The sequence below is a fragment of the Manis pentadactyla genome, chromosome 10, assembly GCF_030020395.1.
Source record: "Manis pentadactyla isolate mManPen7 chromosome 10, mManPen7.hap1, whole genome shotgun sequence".
Taxonomy (NCBI): domain Eukaryota; kingdom Metazoa; phylum Chordata; class Mammalia; order Pholidota; family Manidae; genus Manis; species Manis pentadactyla.
In genome coordinates this window covers 38545381-38568219 of record NC_080028.1, presented here as the reverse complement: position 1 = coordinate 38568219, position 22839 = coordinate 38545381, and the positions used below count along the sequence as shown (strand labels likewise).

Here is a 22839-nt window from a genome sequence, read left to right as displayed (position 1 = left end):
TCACCCCTTCCTATGGAGATTTCCACAAGGATAAGGTTGCTTTCAGAGGCTCATCCTCTCTTCCTCCGTCATGGTATTGGGATTCTACCTTAATCACTCCATCATCCTGCCTGCCATGTCTCATTTCTCATACTGGAGTACTCTCTCCCTCCTCCCAAGTTCAGCGTGAACCACCGGTCTTGATGCTTTATCTGATGCAGGCTCTCTCTAGCCCTTAAATTGTCCATCTGGCTTTGTGTTTCATTTGACCCTAATACACTGGGTCGCACTGTCTAAAAGAGAATTATGTCCCCTCCGATGTCTGAGTGCATTTCTCATTTCTTACTGCTGCTCCTGAGCAGATCTGTAACTTCAAGGTTAAGATAAGACACATTCCATCAGAACTATGTCGTCATCCTTGCCAGTTTCTGATCTGTGACTGTCCAGGAGATTTACAAGACAGTTGCATGCCATTCTTTAGAATATTATGGTTGGACTCTGACTCCTGGCATCAGGCCAAGTTTGATTTGTCAGCTGTTACAAAACCCATTTTCTAAAGAGAGAGGGACCTCTCCGCCATATGCCCTTTAGGCAGTTCTTAAGAGTGGGAAAGAGGGAATTGATCTGATTTCATTTCCTAGTGTGTTAGGAAGAGGAGTGGATACCAGAATATTTTTGTCCCTTTCCTCACTGAATTCACTTGTTCCCCGCCAAAAGGTTTTACTAAAATGTTAGTGTTGCTGTCATTCTTTCCTGTCCTTTATCCCTTCACAGAAATACTATTAGTCCTTGGATTCTGCCATTTCCAATGCTTTTTTGAGTTTTAAGGAGTAAGATTAAGTATTTTACTCTTGAGAGAGAATGTACCTACCTATTCTTTGAAGGTTTATTAGTTTATTGGCATGTCATTAACAAAGACTATTCCTCCTTCTTTGCTGTCTACTGACGTGTTGAGTAGAGGAGTTACTGCATGGGGTATGGTTTAATGGCTTAGGAATTTGGAAGGTCACAAACTTCCTACTGCTGTTGTATTCGGCCCTATAATATTTTTACAAAAGTTTCTCTTTGGGGGACTTAACAGCTCTTCGGTTTCAATATAAACTCACTCTTTCCCTAGGAGGTGGGCAGTGAGGATTTATTTGGCCCATTTTAGTGATTCCAGGGTTAGATCAAAAATTTATTTACTCAAGATCACACATGGCAAGTTAATCACACATCAGAACTAAATCCTTTGGCATTGTTTTTATATTCCTTAGCTACAACAAGTTAAAAGTTTGGAAGAGTAGGAAAAGGCAGTTTTTAGTCAGAGATTTCCTGATGGGTCCAATTGAAGTTGAGAAAATCCTCTAGTTGAAAAATGAGTTGAAATCCTGTAGTTGAAAACTGTCTACTTTGCTCTCATACCCTCTAATTTCTTCTGTTTGATAACTAAAATAAGCACCATTCTCTCCTTTTTCCTCAGTTGGGCTCTTTGCTTTTGATTGTCCCTTTTTCTTACTGTGGCAGCAGCTTCTCTCTCTCAAGACCTATATCTGTAAGCAGAGCAGGGTGCTGAAGCTTTAAAATGTCCATTAGGGTTAGTAAAAGAAATTTTATGGGACTGCAAGTCTCTGTCTCCATCTCAGTCCTATTTTTCTCAAGTATTGGGATTACTGATATGTGAGGCTTTAAATTATTATGTTACATATTATTGTTTAAGGTGAGTAGTAATTAATTAAAAATCTGTTTCATAGCATTTCAAGAGCAATAATGAGAAGTGGTTTTAACAGTACTCCTCTCCCTTTTTTAAAATTACTGAAAGATTACATTTTTTTTCTACCTGTAATTTCAGTTAAAAGGCTCCTTGGTAGTGCTTCAAGTCTCTGGATTCTGTTTCTGTATCTAGTAATTCCCCAAAGAAGGAAAGTTGTTTAGTATCTTTAAAGTACTTCCCTCCCACCCCACCATTCTTGTTATTTCTCTCACCACCCCCCAAGAAATTTTAATTAACTGTTCAGTGACAGATGGTAGAAAAGGCCTTGTCTATAGTGCTTGTGGTGGATTGGATTAGGGGATTGGTGGTTTGTACTGATCCTGTTGTATTAGGACCTTTCCCCTCCCCCTTCCAGTTGAGCTATAATCCTGTTAGATGATCTCAAAATGCTATTGATTAATTCCCAGTGCTCTTAGAGAAATAAGCACAAGTTTTAGATTTAAAACCGAAGAACCAGTTCCCTTGAGCTCAGAATGCCTTAGTCTTGAGGCCAAGGGAGGTACATTCCAATTTCTCCGCCCAGCCTTCACTGAAAAGGAAAGTTAAGCCTTTTAACTTTTCCGTTTGCCTCTCCCCCCTTGTCTAGTACTGCTGCCAGTTGCCATAGCAACGGACTGGGACAGCTGCGCAGTGGCTCCCAGGCAGCTGGGTGGGGGCAGGGGAGCTGCCAGCCCGCCAAGCCCCAGACCTGGGAGGGGAGGCCCCTCCTTTTAGCCCAGAGGGAAAGAAAGAACTGGGGCGATCCGGTAGGTAAAGGAGGGAACCCCCGATTCATGTTCTACCTTTGGGGCTCCTCTTCTGCATGAAGGTGTAAAGGGAGATTTTCCCTCTTTCCTCCCTCAAACTGAACACATATGTAAATCCTTGTTTTTTCCTCATGAGGCAGAGGAGGCCATAGCCACAATGCTTAACTGCATGCGTCTGACCTGGGGCTGGTTTTAACCCCAGTGCTCTGACCTAAACTGCTCAGCGCCCGGAAATTCCAAGGTGAGTGGGGGTGGGGGGTGGGGTACTCTCCCGGGAATATGACATTTCCTGTCTCTGGTGAGGTCGGAGGCTGTTTTTATTTTAAATAACTCAAATCAGATTTTTTTTCCTTGAAGCTTAGGACTCTCCTAAATTCATGGAAACATTCTGAAACCGCTTACCTGCACTCTCCCCCCAACCCCTCTTCCAAATAAAGTATTTCAATTAAAACGATAATGGGTACCGTTTTTGGGTGAGGACCTATTGCTGGTAAGTTCTGGAGATAATGGTTTTCACCTATGTATTCTTGGAATAATTCTTCAAATTTTGCTAATTGAAGTACATTGATAAATGCAACTTTTTGTGATACTTGAACAAAATTTGGAGATAGTAATGGCCTTCCCTGTTCCTGGGAGTGGTCCTCTGGTAGATGGAAATATTTTTAAAGTGAGCTGAAAATCTTGAAATACAACAGCAAAGATAAAAATGGAGTTCAGCTAGGAAAATAGTTCCTGCTATTCTATAATCCAGACTGTAGGCACCATTTAACATGGTTCAGGAATAATTCTTAAAAAATGATTATGGTAGCAATGTAGGAATTTAAAGCTAGATTCTCTGTCGAGTACCCCCTGGTTGTGCATATTTCTGAGCTTAACTCGATTTCCATTTGTGTTGCCTTGCTTCAGCTTTCCTTGGGCCTATGAATGGTTGCTCTGTGTTTTGAGGCTTCGTGTTGATGCAAGTCTGGGGCCAAACTCCTTTTTCCTCCTCTTCCTTTGGCCCAAAGTCAGCTCCAGTTAAGAGGAGCAGTACCTCCTTAACTATTTGAATTACTTGAGCCTTGAGAATTACTGGACAATCCAATGACTAATTTTGATTTTAAGGACTGAAAGAATTCTTCTCCCTGCCTGCATCCCCAACTGAAAAGGACACTTAGTGCGTCTGGGACACCAGCCTTGCTTTTGTGAGCTGATGGATGCTCCAAAGGGACAAACTCAGTTTGTTCAAGGGAGGTATACCGAGTCCCTGAGAGCATGGTGAAAGGTGCTTGAGCAGGCCTTCTTTGTGCAGCTGAGAGACTGGGGAAGATCTCAGAGCAGAGGAAAGTTACATTTTGGTAGCTCTTCCTTCTTCGCTTTTACAAAGAACCTTGTTTGTTTTGGAGGCAAAGGTTTTAATTCAGTCATGGTTCTTTTAACTGAAGGTTTTCACATTTCTTTTTTGAATTGCTGGCTTGTAAAGTTACAGAAGTAGCCAGGAGTAAGGTACCACACTAGTGTTTTGGAATCTGAAGGTAGAGGAATTAGACAATTATGCCATCTAATAATTTTGGCTTTGTTAGCTGAGGAGAAACTTGTGGTCAGGATTGACCCTTTTTTTAAATTCTTAGAACTCATCTCTAGAATGCTTCAAGATCCAAGGGCACATAGACGCTTTGTATTAATACACTGCAACCCATCAAGAAGAGACAGAAAGTTTTAACTCCTCTCATGGATTCTGTCCATTTTGTCCTTCCCATTTGCAGGAACCTGGTGGCCTTAAGTCCTTCAGGTGGAACAGTGTGCGACATGGGAAAGAAAACCAAGCGGACAGCTGACAGTTCTTCTTCAGAGGATGAGGAGGAGTACGTGGTGGAGAAGGTGCTAGACAGGCGTGTGGTTAAGGGGCAAGTGGAATATCTACTGAAGTGGAAAGGCTTTTCTGAGTAAGTGCCTTCTCAGGCTTTAGGAATCTGCAGAGATAGACACCTTTGGTTTACTTCCCCATGAACCACTGCCATCTTCGTCTTTTTTTTTCCCACCTACACGCCTTTCCTTAGAGTCAGAAAAACAGTGAACTAAACAAAGTCATCCCCTTAGAGCTGGTGTTCTAATGATACTGCTTTTGAGAGGCAGTATAATGAATTGGTTAGGAGCACAGACTTGGGAATCAGATTGCCTGGGACCAGATTCTTGGTCTACCACTTTTGATAAGAGCTGAGTGACCTTAGTTAAGTTCGTTAATCTTTTTTTCCTCCTGAATAAAATAGGGGTAAGAAGTGGTACTTGCCATAGAAGAGGTTGGATAGATATACACAGCCTGACTCATAAGCTCAGTGTAACTGTTGTTATTACTACTGTTACTATTAATAAACTGTTATTGCTAACTATCCTTTTGGATATAACTACGCTACAATATATGCATTTATGCAACAGCAGGAGAAGTCGTCATCAGTCTCATAGCCTTCCAGAATGATCCTTGGATCTCAGAAGTGTCCTAGGAAAAGCACTTATCTTAATGAGAGACTTAAATCTGAGGCCACAACCCGCCCATATTCATTTTTAAACATTTTATATATACAGCTGAGGTAAAAAATTGAGTGAACACTCAGATACACACTGCAATTAGCATTTTAACATACTTTTTGCAATTAACATTTTAATATAAACTATCCATCTATTCCTTTGTCCATTAGTTTATCCTTTCTTTTCTTTTTTTAAAGATGTTAAAAACCCTCCTTTTTAAGTCAGTGAGTTTTAAGAACAATACTGAAGAATTGACTAGTATGTCTATTAGGCAGTAACTGGCTTTGTTCTTAAGTGCTAAAGTAGATTCTTTCCTTTGGAATAAACAGAAGTAGATACTTATTGAAGCATATAATAGGTAGCTTGAAAGGTGAACTACATGAAACTAATCATTAGGCATTTTGCCTCAGTTTCTGATTGATTCTCTTCTTAGGATGCGTGACAGCAAAGAATTAATTTCTCAGAATCCCAGTGAACTGATAGAAAGTGGTTTAGGCTCCTTAGAGTGGGGCTGTCCAATAGAAATACAATGCAAGCCACATAGGTAATTTAAAGTGTTATGGTGGTCATATTAAGTAAAAGTGAAATTAATTTTAATAATGTTTTATTTAGCACAATATATCAAAATGCTATTTCAGCATTAATATAAACATCTGAGATTTTACATTATATTTTCATGCTAATAAGTCTGCAAAAGCTGGTGTATATTTTATAATACATCTCAATTCAGACTAGTCACATTTCAGGTGGTTAAGTATCCAACTGTGGCTAGTACCATATTGAACATCAAAGCTTTTAAAGTGTAGAGCTTTAGATTCCATGTTTCGATAGTACCTTTGGACAAAGGTATAACTAAGGAGCCTTGGGAACATACTTAAGGTTACTTACACAAATCAGGGTTTCTTATCCAGGGCACTATTGGCATTTTAGGTGCGATAGTTGGTACAGTATAGCATGCTTAGCATCTCTAGCACACAGCAGGCACTAAATGTGGGTAGCACAGCAATGAGGATGTATTCTGTATATTCTAAAGAGGAGTGGTGATACCACAACATCCTCTAGGTACAAGATCTATGAGAGATCTAGAGCACTATGAAATAGAAATTGAAATAACACCTAAAGATTTTAAGGGTGTTTATTGGGCCCATTGAATCACTGAAAATTCTTGGATATTTTGAAGGTACTTGAAACTATCTGTGTCTGTAGTTGAGCTACTGGTACCTTACATAGATAAAGAAGGGAAAGACAAGGTTTGGTTAAGCATTTGTCTTTGTTGGAAATGCCCAGGATTTCACTGAAGGCTAGAACCAAGTTTGTTCAACCTAAGTATCTGTTGTTTGCTCGGCAGTGGTTATATTCTGTTTCATGTCTCCATTCTATCTCATGTGTTCTCTTTAATTCTCATAACAGCCTTTAGAGGTATTTTCAGTTTACAGCTCTGGAAATTAGTGAAGTTATTTGCTGAAATAACATAACTGGTAAGTGTGGGAACAAGGATCCAATATCAGATTTCTTTGACCCTAAAGCCTAGACTATTTAAATTATGCCATATTGTCTTTGGGTGAAAATTGGTTGATGTAGAAACAGGAATTCCAATATGCTGGGACAAGGGATAATCCCATTGTAGGGCTGGCTTTCCTTGCTGTCAACAGAGACATTCCCCTAACCCATCGTCTACTTGCTTGTGTTACAGTGTCGGTATGCCTCTTGATCTTGGTTCCTTAATTTCTTCTGGAATAGTAAACTATGTATGTGGATTTGGGGGAAAGTTACCATATGAGGGTATTTGTTTTTTTCTGAAGAGCTATGAAGGAGAGAGGCTTTTCCAGTTTTGGTTTAAATGGTTTAGAAATAGATTTTGTCTCATTCTTAAACTCCTTTTGCAGGAAGTTAAATCTCGAGTAAATATCTCATGTTTTTCTACCATTCTGCTTCTTATTTGAGTCAAGTTATTATGGCATGTGTTCAAACCATTCCTATGTAAAGATACCTTATGTTTAAAAAACAAAAATATCTAAAATCGATAGTCCATAGATTAAAAAAAAATTTCCCTATCAGTGAAAGGATTGTAGAAACTGCTTCTGTGGTATATTTACAGATGTATCATAATAAAAATTAGGCCATACTATATAACCAGAAGAACCTCTGCCACTGGCTAAGAGTGAAGAAGATGCCTGGTAACATGTAGGTACATTTCTTGCTTTGATTCTGTAAACTTACGAAGTAAGTTTGGTTTGTTTTCTAAACATAACTTATGGTTTAGTTTTCTAAAACTTATGCCAGGAATACAGAGAACAACTGTGAATACTAGAATATTTGTTTTCCTCATAATAGGAGTCCCTTGATCCAAGCTTAGATCAATAATTAGACCCAGTTATTTAATTTGAGTGGTTTTTTTTGCTTATTAATGTAAAATATATTCTGACTACCTAATGACAGTAGACTTGAATCCAGAGCATTGACTTAATACACTCCAAATCCTACATCTGTGTCTTTGTCTTACAGTTTGCCTATATTCTAATGATTTAAGCCCTTACTGCCTTTTTTCTAAATAACTATTTCCACGTAACGTAGTGTATCTACTATGAAAAGAAATGAGAAGATTACTCAAAAAAAATGAAAAATAGAAATACCAGATGATCCAGTAATTTTAGTACTGGGCGTTTACCCAAAGAAAACAAAATCACTAATTTGAAAAGATATATGCACCCTATGTTTATTTCAGCAATATTTGCAATAGTCAAGATATGGAAGCAACCTAAGTGTCCGTCAGTAGATGAATGGATAAAGAAGATGTGGTATGTATATACAATGGAATATTTTTCAGCCATAAAAAATGAAATCTTGCCATTTGTGACAACATGGATGGACCTAGAGGATATTATGCTAAGTGAACTAAGAGACAAATACCTTGTGATTTCACTTATATGTGGAATCTAAAAAACAAAACAAAATAGAAATAACACTTATAAGCACAGACAGTGGACTGTTGGTTACCATAGGGAGGGTGGGGCGATGAGTGAAATAGGTAAAAGGGATTAAAAATAACATAGGGGAATACAGCCAATAATGCTGTAATATCTTTGTATGGTGACAGATGGTAACTACACTTACTGTGATGAGCATTTTAGTAGTATGTCATTGTTGAATCACTATGTTGTACATCTGAAATCAATATAATGTATATCAACTGTCAATAAAAAATTGAAAGCTTTCTAATCTTCCAATAATTTATTGACATTTCAAAATATAGGTAACATTTAAGACTGTAAACTAGTGGTTACATGATTTATTAGATTGTTCTTTCTTCAGGATTGCCTTGATTATATTTATGAAATCATTATTTTGCCACTTAATAAAGTAGAATTCATATTTGAGTTTTTAACAGCTTTATTAATATATAATTTATATACTGTAAAATTCATTCGTTAGAAATGTACAATGATTTTTAGTAAATTTAGAATTGTGCAACTATCACCACATTCCCGTGTTAGACATTTCCATAACCTCCCAAAATTCAGCCCATTTGTAGTTAATCCTAAGCCCCAAACCCATGGAACCATTGATTTGTTTTCTGCCTCTAAATTTGTCGTTCCTAGATATTTCATATCAATGGAATTAGACAATATGTATAGTCTGATTTCTTTCACTTAGCATAATGTTTTTGGGGTTCTTCAGTGTTGTAGCATGTATTAATTAGTATTGTGTTTCTTTTTGTGTTTGAATAGTGTTCTACTGTATGGATATACCACATTTTGTTTATCCATTCAGCAGTTGGTGGACTCTTTGGCTATTAAAATGCTGCTATAAATAATGTGCAAGTTTTTTTGTGAATGTATTTTAATTTCAGTTGATTCCTAGATCAAATTTGTTATCTTCTTTAAGTGTAGGATTTCTTTCTTTTCTGCTACTTCTTTAAAATAAGGCATTGGACTGTATTTTCCTCATTCTTTCCCTTTTTTCTTCATTATTTGTGCCCAGGGAGCACAATACTTGGGAACCTGAGAAAAATTTGGATTGCCCTGAGCTAATTTCTGAGTTTATGAAAAAATATAAGAAGATGAAGGAGGGTGAAAATAACAAACCAAGAGAGAAGTCAGAAAGTAACAAGAGGAAATCCAATTTCTCCAACAGTGCTGATGATATCAAATCCAAAAAAAAGAGAGAGGTAAGCTTACTTTCCCATTTTTCCACAAACTTTTCTTTTGCTGCCTCCCCCGTCCTCCCCCAAAAAAACAAAAAAAATCTTACTTTGGTTATCTCTGGTCTAAGGATGGCCTGCAAGATAAAATTGTTGAACAAAAGAGCTTCCAGGGAGGTATGTTGACTAACTACAGTGCCCCCTCCTGGCTGAGTGAGAAATGAAAATCTACTAATTGTATTAAGATGGCAACATTAAATCTCTGTAAAATACTCAACCACTCTCTCTGCCTTCATAAATAGGCACCTAAGTTATCTTAGAGAGGGGGAGGGTCTTTGATTAATTATTTAAGGATAGAAAAAGACTTTAAAATGTTTACTTTACTTCTTTACTTCCTTTTTCTTTTGTTCCTAAGATAGCACTTATTTTCAATCCTTTTTTTTTTTTTGAGGTGAAATTCACAGACATACAATTAACCCTAACCATTTAAAAATTGTACAGTTCAGTGACATGTATAGTCTCTTGATATTATTTGTACATACTTAAAAATAATAAGTTAATTTTCATCTTCCTTTTGAATCTATTCGGTGTTGAGAGTGTGTTTATGAAACTTTGGGTTGATTCAGTTGGGGAGGTTCTTCTAATCTTTAGTTCTCAAATATCTAACATAAGCTCTGTTCTTGCCTTTTTTTCCAATATATCCTTCCTGTCTGTGCGCATGTGTGTGCACATACACACAAAACACACACTCATTCAGCCTCTACTCCATTTACTTCAAGGTTATGAAGGCTTTCGTGGTGAAGAATGTGCCGTATCTTTAAAATTTAATAAAATAAAAGCATAAGTCCACTTCTGAATCTTTTAGCATCACTGCTGTAAGCATCCCTATTTATCTTTATTCTACTTGTATACCCATCTTTCTAAAGCATTCATTTGTAGCCTGGCTCCACATTATAATCTGAGGGGTGGGGGAATGGGGGACACTTTAAAAAAACCTCCAGTACCCAAGATACACCCAGACCAGTTTAGTTCAAATTTCTGTGGGTTGGTCCTAGGCATCAGTATTTTATAAAGACTGCACAGGTGATTCCTGGCCTCCATAAGAGAGAACTTGGGAGAGTCCCTTTCCAAAAAGAAGTAAGAGTGAGAGATTGGAGGCTGCAAGTGAAAGTGGACTTTGGGTTTGTGTCATCTCCTTACTTGTTTACCTGCTTAGTTTTATTTTTTCCAAGCTTATTTTTTAAAACTACTCTGTTCTGGTGAGGTGTGTATATCATGATACATGGTACTGATCAAGAATCTGAGAAAGCCTCCCCTTCTCTAAGAAGCTAAGACTTCTTTAGCTTTGTTCTTTGTTGTTCATTAGTCCTTTGTATTCTGGGTTTTATCATTTGATTCACTTTCTAGTTAAGTAAAGAAACCAGAAAACAACACAGCATAAGACTTCTGACTAGCCATTTGTGATACAGTGTGTATTTCTTCAACCAAAGGTTTCTGTCTTTATAAAAAGGAGCAGTCTGGCTTAGAGCCACTGGTCAGTGCAGAGAGAATTTCCTTCCTAGGCTAGGTTCTGATGCTGCCGACCTTGAAAACAACCCCCATATGTCCCTTACATTGTAATGTTCATCTGGGGCCCCTGACAGTGTTCTCAGCAGTGCCAGTGGCTGTCAGGTAGGCAGCTGGGAAGATAGGTGATTTTCAGTTTTAAAGGTACAGGAGGGGATTGTGTTTCTTTCTTTAGACCACTGCAAAAGAAATTTGTTAGTCGGCATTATGCCTGATTTAAGATTACTGCCTGTGTGATGATTTTAGCATTTTCCTCGCCTCGGCTCCTTTTCGGCAGCTTGAACATTTTTCTTCCCTTCCCTCCCTATGTGGCAAACTGTTTTCAGCCGCCAGCTATGATTTACGACTCAGTTCATGCGCCAGCATTCCAGCTGTGAGCAGCTGTGTGCACATCTGGGAACCTCCTCCCCTTAAGCGCCCCCCAAAGAGGCTATGTTTTTGAGCCATTATCTCCCCTGATCCATGTATGGAATTTCCTTCCCATTGTGGATTCTGGTATCTGGGGAGCCACCTGGACCCTGAATGCTTTGTATCTCTCAGTAGTAAGAAGGTGAGTGTCAGATCAAAGAGATTTTATGAAAATCAGACATCAGAGATTCAGTTCATTTAGGCTGCCTTTCTAAATCTTTCTTTGTGTTGCCACTAGATAAGCTTACACTATCTACCATAACAAGGTTTTAAAAACTACCTGGTTTGTTTAAAATTTTACCATTGTGCTATTACTAGTGCCGTCACACCTGAATCAGCACACTTGTGCTGCTTCTCTAGCCTGCGTGATTGCATTTTGACCAAGTTTGAACAGTCACGTAGAGAATTCCTGTTTGTTTTGAACTCACTGTCCAGTTTTGCCCTCTAATGCTAACAACTTGTCCGCAGGAGGAGGAGAATAGGCACAGACCAGGGCCCCTTCTGCAAGTGTTGAGTGTTGCCGTCTGTGAGCTCTGAAAGACAAGTCCTGTTTTATGGTACTGCCTTGAATCATTCTGACCCCTGTTCTTTCATAAATACAGATCACTATGTGAAAAGCATTAGAAATATTGGTCAGTATTAAGGTAAACTGAAAGTCAAAAAAAAATTCAGCGCTGATATATTTGAGGTTTACAAAATGAAAATGGGTTTAGTTTGGCTAAACATGGACTTGTTTATCATCTTGGAACTTAGGGGTAGTCAATTTATAATATTAAGGAGATTAGAGGAGCTCCTAGATGGTGGCTCCAGAATATCTTAAGGGATATTAAAGAATTTTAGGGGCAACTCCTAATCCTTTGAAGGAATACTGGAAGAATATCCTCTCGCTGCATCCTCTTGGAAAGAATACCTCTTGGCATCACCACTGCCACTGGCTGACTCAGTATTGTATTTCTTAAGTTCTAAGAATTTTATGAATTGGTGACAAAAATGACATCAGGCGATATTAACTTAGGTTGTGCTTTGTGGAGCTGAGAAATGGGGAGATTGCTTTTACGCTTTCTCCAAGCTGTAACTTTTCTTCATCTTCTATTTATAGCAGAGCAATGATATCGCCCGGGGCTTTGAGAGAGGACTGGAACCAGAAAAGATCATTGGGGCGACAGATTCCTGTGGTGACTTAATGTTCCTAATGAAATGGTGAGAGAGATTGGGCCTCACTCTACAATTGTGTTTCTATGCCAGGACTTGGAAATTTATGAAAGATAAGGAAGGAAGAATAAGTATTCGTCAACTAAGATTTTTGATTGTTAAGGATCATTTACTGATGCCAACTGTCAGTATTAAGTGGGTATTATGATTTGGAATAGATTTAAGACAAGCTCAAGTTTTGATATTAAGCCAAATTATGTTAGCCCAAATACCTAAGGTAGCTTTTGAGGTAGAAAACATAGAACCATGACCTAACCATTTATTTACACAGTTTTGAATCATTTACCATCAGACCATGAGCCTGTGGCTGAGGGATAGGAGTTGAATGAGGCTTTCTGCCATCACTGAGGATCAAGACAACTGAAAAATGTCTAAAAGAGAAAAATAATCTCAACCAAAGCACTAAGAATAATACTGGCCAAAAGCACAAGTTATTTAATCCAGTAGAAAGGAATGGCTCTTAGAGGAAAGTGTACTTACTTCCCTCAATTTGGTTCCTTAAAGACTTACTGAGTTATGTTGTGGGCCTCACTGTCTATTTTGAAGTGTTCTGGGCTTGTGATTTAAGTTTGGTCTCTAAATAGAGGGTTCATGCTACGGTATCAACTAAAGAAGCTAATTACCTTAAAAGTTGTATAATCAGAAAGTTTAGTATTTTAACTGATTGAGATTTTGCTTGTAAATTACCCAGATCCTATGTTTGAAGAATCACCGTACTCTGTCAGAAGTAAGGATCTGTATTGACTGCTTTTCCCACTCAGCCATCTGTTACTTGTGATTTACATTCACATATTAACCAGCTTTTTCCATCACAGTCCAACTTTGAATATCTGCTCCGACCTGTGTGTTTCTCCCACCCTCTCCCCCATAATATTTAACTGTATGGATTAAATATCTCAGTTTTCTAGAAAAGGAGGTAGTTGTGTTTGCTCACATCACTGTGGCATTTTAATTTAAAATATATTTTTTTCTTGGAATCCTGGTCAAGAAACTTGATAGATTTTTTTGTTACATGTTGGTAGGAGAGCCTGTGTAACTCAGATAATTGAAATTTGCTCTTAATTCGTACATTTCATTTTAGTGTCTAGACTTTCTATTCCCCTTACTCTCCCTTTTAGAAGTATTGTTGCTGATTTAAATTTCTGTTTTCTTATTGTTCCCACGGTTCTGACCACAAGGATAATGAGTGTTTAAAAGGCTACAGGGAGAAGGGTTAGGACCCTTTTCATTTAAGTGATCCAGAAACCGGATTGATGAATTTATGCTTAATCAGTAGGGCTGAATGTAGGTTTGATTGTGTGCTCATACACATATAAAAATTATGAGAGCAGAGTTCATATAATTTAATTTTCAGCCTTTTGATTAAGCCTGCTTTATTTTCCATTTAAATTTTGGCTGAAGACTTCTGTTTGTGATGTAGTAGTTAAATGATATTCACTAATAATTTGATTCAGTTACTTAATTTCTTCTTGAAAATACTGAGCTGTTAGGGTCCTTTTCACCTTGCTATCAAGATGAAGAAGAAATCACATCAGCTAAATGCACATGACATAAACCTATGTTTGGACAGACTTACTCTGACTTTGTCTCCCTCTAAGTCTGATATTCTTTCTCTCCAGGAAAGACACAGATGAAGCAGACCTGGTTCTTGCAAAAGAAGCTAATGTAAAATGTCCCCAGATTGTGATAGCATTTTATGAAGAGAGACTGACGTGGCATGCATATCCTGAGGATGCGGAAAACAAAGAGAAAGAAACAGCAAAGAGCTAAAGGAGGGAGTGGTCTCTGTCATTTCTCTTTGTACATAATACATTCACCTCCCTGCCTCCTCTCCCTTCTACTCACCCTCTTCTATCCTAAACACATCCATAAAAAATGTGCTTATCACTGTGCTCCACAGGAGAAGTGTTGGTATTGGTTCTCTTGTAACATAACTGATGGTCTCATTCATAAGTGTCTCTCTGTGAAGACCAGGCATTTACATACTGTGTATAGTTCCCACAATTTTTTCCTTTGCCCTGATCTTTCTGTTCTGTTTCTTTCTGACGTCAAGATAAGTTTTAACTTTATAATCACCTTAGAGTTTCGATCTTCTCAGAGTTGGTTGCTTTTTAGATTGGGGGATTTTGTTACAGTGGTGATAAATTTTGGTTTCTTACTTTGGTTTTTTAGAACATGTTGATGACCAGCTAGCCTTTGTTTTGAGATGTTGGTAAGGAAAAGATGTTGCCCATCTTTTTAAAAAACCAATAGCAACTGCCTACCTGTTGGGGCTTTCCCAACCCTCATTCAGCTCTATCCAGGAGAATACAGGGTTCCTGGTGTGGTCTTCAGAGCCACCCTCTGTTATTCATCCTCACCCATCCTCCCAAAGTAGCTCTATCCTTTGGAGGACTTGAAATTTTACATTCAAATTTGTCAGGGCAAATTTAGCCCTAGGGCTTTTGGCCTTGTTTCTTAGCAGTCTCTGGTTCTGCTTCTACAAGGTGGTGTAATCTGTCATAAAATTACAAGATTATTAACTGTGTAGATTTTTAGCTATTAGTACATGAGGATGATGGGGTAGGATACAGTTGTCATCACATATGGTATGTATGTATTATTTGCTTCCATCCCTCACATTTGGACTATATATTTATGTAGGTGTGAGTGACTGCCTGGTGCTTGCTTGTGCCAAGGTGCTAGGCACCCTCCAACCCTGCCAACTTTTGTGGCCTCCCAAAGCATTCCTGTTACCAAAGAGGCTTCAAACCTGACCCTCACTTCTCAGTGAACCCGAGTTTCCCCTCCATGCCATTATTTTCAGTGGGGAATTCTTGGAGCCATTGGCCACAATATCGATTTTAAATATTAATAGCATTTATAGTCATAAATTTCCTGCTTTTTTGACTCTGGATTTGCCACTAAGAGACCCCGAGGTATTAATGCTCTTTCCTATTTCCATCCTCAAACTCGTAGTTGTATCTTACTTTTAAAAATGCATTTCTGTGGAAGACTATCACTTCAAGAGAGTGACAGGCCCTGGCATTAGTGTGTCAACACAACCATCTCTCCCTACTCAGCAAAATACTTCCCTTTGGCTGCCTCCCACTTTGCCTTTACACTGAGATAGTTTTTCCGATCATATCCTTCTGCCTTTGTACCCCAAGAAATGCCCTACAGAAATACCCTTTTTTTTTGTAGTTAATGGGGGTCTAGAGAACCAAGACTAAAAGTAAGGAAACAGCAGGGTTTTGAGCATCCTTTTCCCAGGCCAGGGCTGAGGAAATAAGAATAAATGCTTGAAGTAGCCTTAACTCTGGGGTTCACTGGCCATTGAGGTGGTTCTTGTTGCTTTTGATTTTTAAAACACAGCTTTCTGGCCAGTGGCGTTGAACCATTTCTGGATTATTCAGAGTAATGAGAATGGATGGATTGCTCTAGTCCACAGTTGAGCCAAATAATATGCAAATCATATACCCATTCATAGCATTTGTTAACATTGCTTCCCTGCTCAGCTACTGATTGAATTCTGTGTGCTTGTATAAATTATGTCAGGATGTATACTGCACACTTCAGGAGACAGCTGTTGCCGCAGGGATGTGACAGACTGGAACAATGAAGCTTTTGGTTTAAGGCATCCGGGAAAATCCTAAATAGTAATGCTATTGGGTGAAACTCATAACCCATACCTCAAGTGGGTAGGAGTTTTAGCTCCATCTTCGCTTACTCTCTGAAGGAATTAAAGGCCTAGATAAGTGCTAGGTTATTGAGAATTGTTAGTACTTAATCTGATAGGTAGATATCTAACAGAAAGAAAGAATGGTCAGAAAACAGATTTGTCATACAAGTAACTGAGGATGTCAATTAGGATAGACAAGAATAGGACAGAAGTAGGCCAGAGCCCTGAGGAAGTGATTTGGGTCTTTCAGTTTGCAAATGGAGAAATAATAGCTTATCCGTGTAGCTGGTGTGTTATCTCATAGGGACAGTGGGCATGGAAACTACAGTGACCATATTTTTTAAACCAAAATCTAACACGTGGGCAAAGACTACAACAATTATTTCTTACTGAGATTGGTCCTGAGAAACTTAAGGCACATGGTTGCATTGGTTATAGGTAATACTTGAGATATTTGTTGATAGCTGATTTTCTTTTAACGAAATAACCACAGTATCAACTACTGTTCATAGCTTATTCTTACTCATACCCCCTTAGTACCTTACTCTTTACTCCATTCATCTTTTTCTGTCCACAGTTTGTTGATCATAGTCTTGTACTGAGTGCTGCCAACACAACTTTTGTTCTGTCCTGCCTACCGACAGCTGCTCCTATAGAAATGTAGGTAGCCAGAAGCCAATACTGATTTCAGCCTTCAGCAGAATGGCAACCAGGTGCCTGCCTGTGCCTCTGGCATTTGTGCTAAGTAGCTCTTCTGCCCCGTGGAGAAGTGCAACCTCAAACAGAACCTGTTTCCTTAGGGCTTTCTCCTAACAGAAGAATTTATATAGCATTGGGCCAAGCACTCCTTAAAACATCTACGTCTCAAGTGCTCAAAGTATATTTTTCCTGTGTTTAGTCCTCTTCCAAGACATCTTTCTAATGCGAAGTTTTTCTGGTAATCAGCATTCAGGAATCGCCCTTTCCACAGAATGTAGCAGAACCTCGTCCAGCAGAGTCTATCAAGGTCAATGTAGCTGCATTTCTGAGCCCTGGGCTGGGCCGATGCCCTCGTGTTAAGATCAGCTGTTAGGAAAGTCAGCTCTGATGGAAGCACTCATTTTTAACCCAGAGAAAGCTGTGTCATTTTTCCTGCTACAATCCAGTTTTTGGGCAAGGGAGCAAAACCTGTGTGCTTCTTAAGGTTCAGAGGTCTAGATGGTCCTTGGCTGTCCCCCAGCCATATCGAGTACTACCTTTTGTTGATGGAAGGTTGGTCTTGTTCCCATAGCTTGGGCAGTCAGGTTGTTACTAACTCTTTCCATCCCTGTTCTGTAACCACAGTGTTGTGGGCAATCCGTTTTCCTTATATTCAGGCCAAGTCCTAGGGCCTTGGCAAAGATGCTTGGGATTTTAATATTGTGATTTTGTTGGATCTGTGTTTAGCCCAGCATTCCTAAGGTACAGTGAGGGATCAAGTAGGATCTGCGTTTGAGCTGGGGAGCAATTGACTTTGCCCTGAGGGTTCAAATTTGAGAACTTAAAATACTACTTTGCAACGCCATGAGAACCCCAGGAAGGGTTATGGCATTAGATAAGGAAATGTAGAGTTTCTCTCAAATGAGGTCCAAGAAAAATTCATTTTGCACCTGTCACTCCCATCCTCTTGGTTTAGATTTTTAGAATAAATACGGTGTTGAGGTCTGTACCTTTGCGATCAGACCACCAAGCAAGCATACCTGTGGCAAGGCAGAGAGAGGAAAGGTCTAAATCCAGTGTGTTCCAGTTATGTTTTCATAAATAGGTTATCAGCCTTACACCCAACAGCATGCTCAGAATTGGGTGCCCCTGCCCCCCACCCAATTAATAACAGTAGATTTGTATTGAGTAGTCCATATTCTAACCACATTAGTGTATGTCAACATTCATTTCATTCAGCAAACATTTTTTGGCCCTGGGGATACAAAGTTCAAAACTGCAGTTCCCTGACCTCAAAGAACTTTTCATACTGGTGTGGGATGAACTGAACATTGTTGTGTGTAATAAAGGTTATAAATGGGCACACGTTTCTGATTTTGTGGCAGAGACAGCTAGTTGTTGTAGTTTGTAGCTCTAAAGTAGAAGGATGACAGTTGGTTCATATGTGGAAAAGACTTAGGATCTTGAATGAGCTGAGCTAACTGGCCATAGTTAGACCACAATGACTAGGGCTTGTTTTATTCCAGAAAATAAAGATAACTATTATCTAAAAGGTTTGTTAGATAAGCTGCTGTTAGAACTGAGAGAAAACAGTAAGTGGGGATTGAGAGACTCTTTTTATGGTCCCTATTTTAGGCCCATTGCCAAAGGGTATAATTGTATAGTTTTAGTCCTTGCTTGTGTAAAGTATTAATTATATTGTAGGTCCAGTTATATGTTGTTACCTTGTTGAGGGTTCTGTAACATTTATTTCTCCTGGACATTTTATCACAGTTATTCACACGATTTTCACTTTCTCATCCTGTTTGGAGGAATTAACATGAGGTTGGCTTTAAGCCTAAAATAGGGACATAATTCCAATGACAAAAATGCTGAAAAAAAGGCTTGGGGCACATCTATTAACAACTGGGCATCTACTCTGGGCGATGTAGTTACATTCAACATGGAAAGATGGTGATTTCTAAGCAGAGACTTGTGTCAGTTATGTGAAAACCTCTCCCAAAATACACACAGCCTGGAGTTTGATTTTTAATCTAAGAAGGGTTGGGGTGAGGAGTAGGCCTGTTAAGGAACAGTCTGATCCTAAGAAATGTTTCAGTTCTGACCATGTGACCGCAAGAAAAAGATACTTTTCTCTGCCTGGATAATTGGCGTTGCTTAGCTTTGAAAGTCAGAATTCCCAGGAATTAGAACAACGGTTCTGAATAACTAAAGTGGAGGTCCTTTGGATAGCTTCATGAAGACATTTACAGTTTTCTTTTTGTTTGTGCTGGATTTACTGAATTTTAAGCTACCTCATCTTGTCTTTTTAGAGTTACTTCAGCTTGTTATTGCCTCTCTAACATCAGGTTTGACTTTGGTGGTTTTCTAAGGTGGAATTTGTGCTGTTTACACGGGCACAGTGATGCCTTGCCTTTTCTCCTGATCCTTATTTCACCTAGTATCTCATGTTGCTCCTCCGTCAGAGAAGTTTTTAAAAATACTTTAAAATATTTGTTCATGGAGAGAAAGTGATCCTCCCATGCTATTTGTCTTTGAGATCAGTAAGAGAAAGAGTTAAACGAAGGTTGGGGCGAGGGGTGCAGAACCTGCACTGAAGGCAGCCGACAAGGAAGAGCCATTAATTAAGACAATTTCAAAGTCAACTGATTGTGATCATTAATGTCACAATAGATCAAAACCTAATTATCACAGCCTAGGTAAGAGCCATCAGTATTAATCGGAAAATCTAATAGGAAACTATTATCAAGAAATTAGACTAAATTGAATGCAGTGAACTTTTTATCTTGCCATTCTGGTTTGTGTGTGTGTGGGCATGTGTATGCGCAAAATGTCCCCTGGCATTGGCAGGTGTGACCCTCAAAGTTGGTCCAGGGGCCAGTTCATCACACTTTTTGAGGAATTCTAAACAGACTGAACCTGAACTGTCATTGCCACTTTAATCAGTCTTGAAACTATCATCACCTGGACTTGTCCAGTGTGATAAGCAATCAGTGAAAAAAGGTTTATATTTAGGTCTTGGAATGGTTAGTCTCCTGGAACTAAAGTATATCTGGTGAGCATTAAACTTGATAAATCACTTTTTGAGCTTCTGATGTATATAGAGTCCTGCTCTGGCTACTGTGAGGGGGTAATGGAAGAAAGGAGGGGTTTCTGCCTGGTGGTTCTTTGAGAAGCCTGAGAAGGTAGAGCTTAATTGGGTCACTGCACTCTTAAGGCTTGTCAGTGTTTTACAGTTTCCGGTAGCTTTAGTATCTGATTTGAAACAAGGGCTGGCTGTGGACTTATTTTTTCCCCCTAATTTTAGGATAAAGGTCATCATTTTACCAGAATCCAGTTGTAAATTCAAAGGAGAGGGAAAAATGTTTTTTCTTCTGCCTTTTCTTTTGTTAAATAGTTAAGGAGGAAAGAATATTACAGTCTTATGACAAGTTATAGGGAATACTTCATACCCTCTTCCTGAATGGAAAAGTAGGGGTTACTGTTTATATCCTTAATCTTGAGCTGATTTTGAAAATGATGTAACTCCTGAAGTTGAGCTGAGGCAGGAAGATTGGAGAGATCACCCTCTGAGTGTTGTGGGGAGAGAGAAGTAGCGGCAGGAGGGTGTTTGGTGGGTGGTAGGATTCTTAGATTCCTCGCTTAGCCTGTGGAGTGCTCGCCTTCCCCCACCACCTTGCAGCTCAAAGCACTGCCAAGACCACCACCCAGTGGGGAAATGGTTCTTCTGAATGTGGTCTTGTTTCTGGATTTTAGGAATGTGAGTTACTCAGTAAAGAACTTCGGGAAATTAGTGTGATGTAGTTAGTCCTTCATCTGTTAGGATAAAGTGATATTTCTTTACAAAAGAATATTATGCCTTTAATGTTTAAAATGAAGTTTTCTGTTCAAACATGCATTGACACAAGACTTTCAGAAAGAGTTTGTTTCTCTAATGTTCCTCACGTTATGGTAGATAAATAATAGGCCCTCAGGTAATGCTTGCGGGTTGATTGAATTTGTCTGGTTTACAGAGTGAGTTGTACCTACTGACTTCATTTTGTTCCCAAGTGCACTCTTAAGTTTAAATGCTCGAGGGAGTAGAAGAAGAATTGAGTGGATGCTGACTCTATATGCCAACCTCCTCCACTGATTCCATAGTGGCTGACCTTGGGCAAGTCACTCCTTTCAATGCCTCAGTTCCCCATCTGTCAAATGGGGGTAATAATACTGACCTACCTCACGGGGTGTTGTGAGGCATTGTAAATCAAACTCGTAGAATACTTTAGAGTCCTCGATGGGGGACACCTTGAGCCGAAGGTGAGGCCTGACATAGGCCTTAGTCCTCACTGAGCTGTCCTGAGGTTGGAACTACTTAGTGATCTCGGCAAGTTCTGCCCCCCACCCCTCATCAAAGCTGCTAGTTCAGATGTTGACAGTGTTTTTGTAAATGTTGGAGTTTTATTAGTCCAGACTTAACTTTGGATGTTCTGGAGGAAGGCACTTGGTGTTTACTGTGTTGCATCCACAAACAGAGGTGGTTTAAAACTCAAGAGCATTGGATTAGGGAACTACGAAGCCAGAATGCTACTATTTGTTTCTCTCTTGCAGGTTGGTAGTTGAGGTCCCATTTCCCATGTGAGTTGGGCCATCACAGGAGCAAAGCAAACACAGTGGGTTTACTTTATATTGTTGCTTATCATTCTGCTAACTAATCCAGGACAGCCGAGTCTCTGCAGCCCTTGCCTCCCCATGGGAACCAGCTGGTTCAATAAATGTATCTGCTTCCTCTGTCCATCACCAGAGAAGAGCCACATTAGAAAAAAAATTTCTAGGAATATGTTTAACACTCAAAATTGGGCATTGATGCTCCTTAAAGCTTCATCTAATTCACCGCATTCAGTGTCTGTCATTTCTTTCTTAGTGTCCACAGCCTGAACCTGACTTTGACCTTTTTTCCCTCCGGTTTGGGAAAACTTCGGACACGTTGTATTTGCCCAGGTGTGGGCTCAAGAGCCTTACTCTTCATCTCAGTTTAGGGACTCAGCCAGCTCCTCTTCCCAATAAGGCTCTTTCTCCTTTCCCTCTCCTTGGCCCTAAATGTGTAACCCATGAGAAAGCACAAGGCCCTGGCCCTTTACTGCAGTCACATTCTGGTTCTCTCTTCTGTGGACTCTGCTCTGTTCACCCAGCGCTGGCAGTGCCAGGTGGGTCTGGAGTTGGGGAGGATGGAGAGAGCACGTATGCTGACAAGCTGCCAAATAGCCAGGAGTTCATTCACCCATGACCCACCGGCCTGACCTCCCTTCCCCAGGATGGGATCTAAGAGACTCAAGAGGCTGGGTTTCTTTCAGCTCTCTACCATCCTGAGTAGCAAGCAAATTACACTTTGTTGCCAGATTTCTGATTGGAAAAGTAGGAAATTGAATTCTCTATGGACCTTCTTGGTTTGTGGGGAGTTTTGGTTGTGTTTCTTGGTTTTAGTTAAGCCAGACATGTCTGCTTTTTATTTTTTTATTGTTTTAGGGTAAGTGGTATATATATATATGTTCACCTTTTAAATGTAAATGTTTAAAAGTAGGCAATTTGTGTGTTTCTACAACTGACATCTGTTGCAGACCTCATTCTCTCCTCTTCCACCCTCCTCTTTTCCCTCTTTTCATACTCTTGTATTGGTTCTAATAAATGGTTGCTTTTCAAATATGGATCCTGAGTGATGGTTTGAAGATCTGGGTCTTAACACTCCTTCCCTAATGTGGGCCCTGGAATGTCAACCAGCAGTCAGTCATGCATTTCTGGAAGAGGATCTGAGAACCAGCTTTTTTTGAAGGATCATTGGTCTCTGGCTTTCTGCAAATAGCCACAGGGTGGCGCAAGCCCGAGGGAATAAACATGTACCTTGTTCCCTACTCTATTCTCAGCCTGTTCAGAGTGTATGCCATCCTGGTCTCCGCACGGTCTCTGCCCCTGATAGCCCAGAGAATAAACATTAGTGTTCAGGAACCCAGGGATCCCTAGAAGAGTCAACTCCTGGTTATTAGAATTTGTGGGAAACCACTCTGACAATCTAAATCAGGTTGGAAAATCCAAATATGTGTGTTTGTAAATAAAACTATTGTTCTGATGTGCTTCACAAAAACCAAAGAAACTGTCTTCTCTGAGGAGCTAATAATTGTGGGTCAGAAACATGGTGAGGGGGATTGGACGGGGA

General features: G+C 39.4%; 1 protein-coding gene across 7 annotated transcripts in view; it reads left to right on the top strand.

Moving 5' to 3' along the window:
- CBX5 (chromobox 5) overlaps nt 1-22333 on the top strand; it is a 33150-nt gene extending 10817 nt beyond the window's left edge. For 2 of the 7 annotated variants that reach the window (XM_036915339.2, XM_036915334.2), the window contains exons 2-5: nt 4224-4403; nt 8965-9151; nt 12198-12298; nt 13930-22333. In XM_036915339.2, the coding sequence (XP_036771234.1) occupies nt 4267-4403; nt 8965-9151; nt 12198-12298; nt 13930-14080 (576 nt within the window). In that variant the 5' untranslated portion in view covers nt 4224-4266 and the 3' untranslated portion in view covers nt 14081-22333. Of the gene's footprint in view, nt 1-2377; nt 2479-2507; nt 2720-4223; nt 4404-8964; nt 9152-12197; nt 12299-13929 lie in introns of those variants that run through there. The other 5 variants (XM_036915336.2, XM_057486725.1, XR_008992032.1 and 2 more) reach the window with 5 other exon arrangements.
- The last annotated feature ends 506 nt before the right edge of the window (nt 22334-22839 follow it).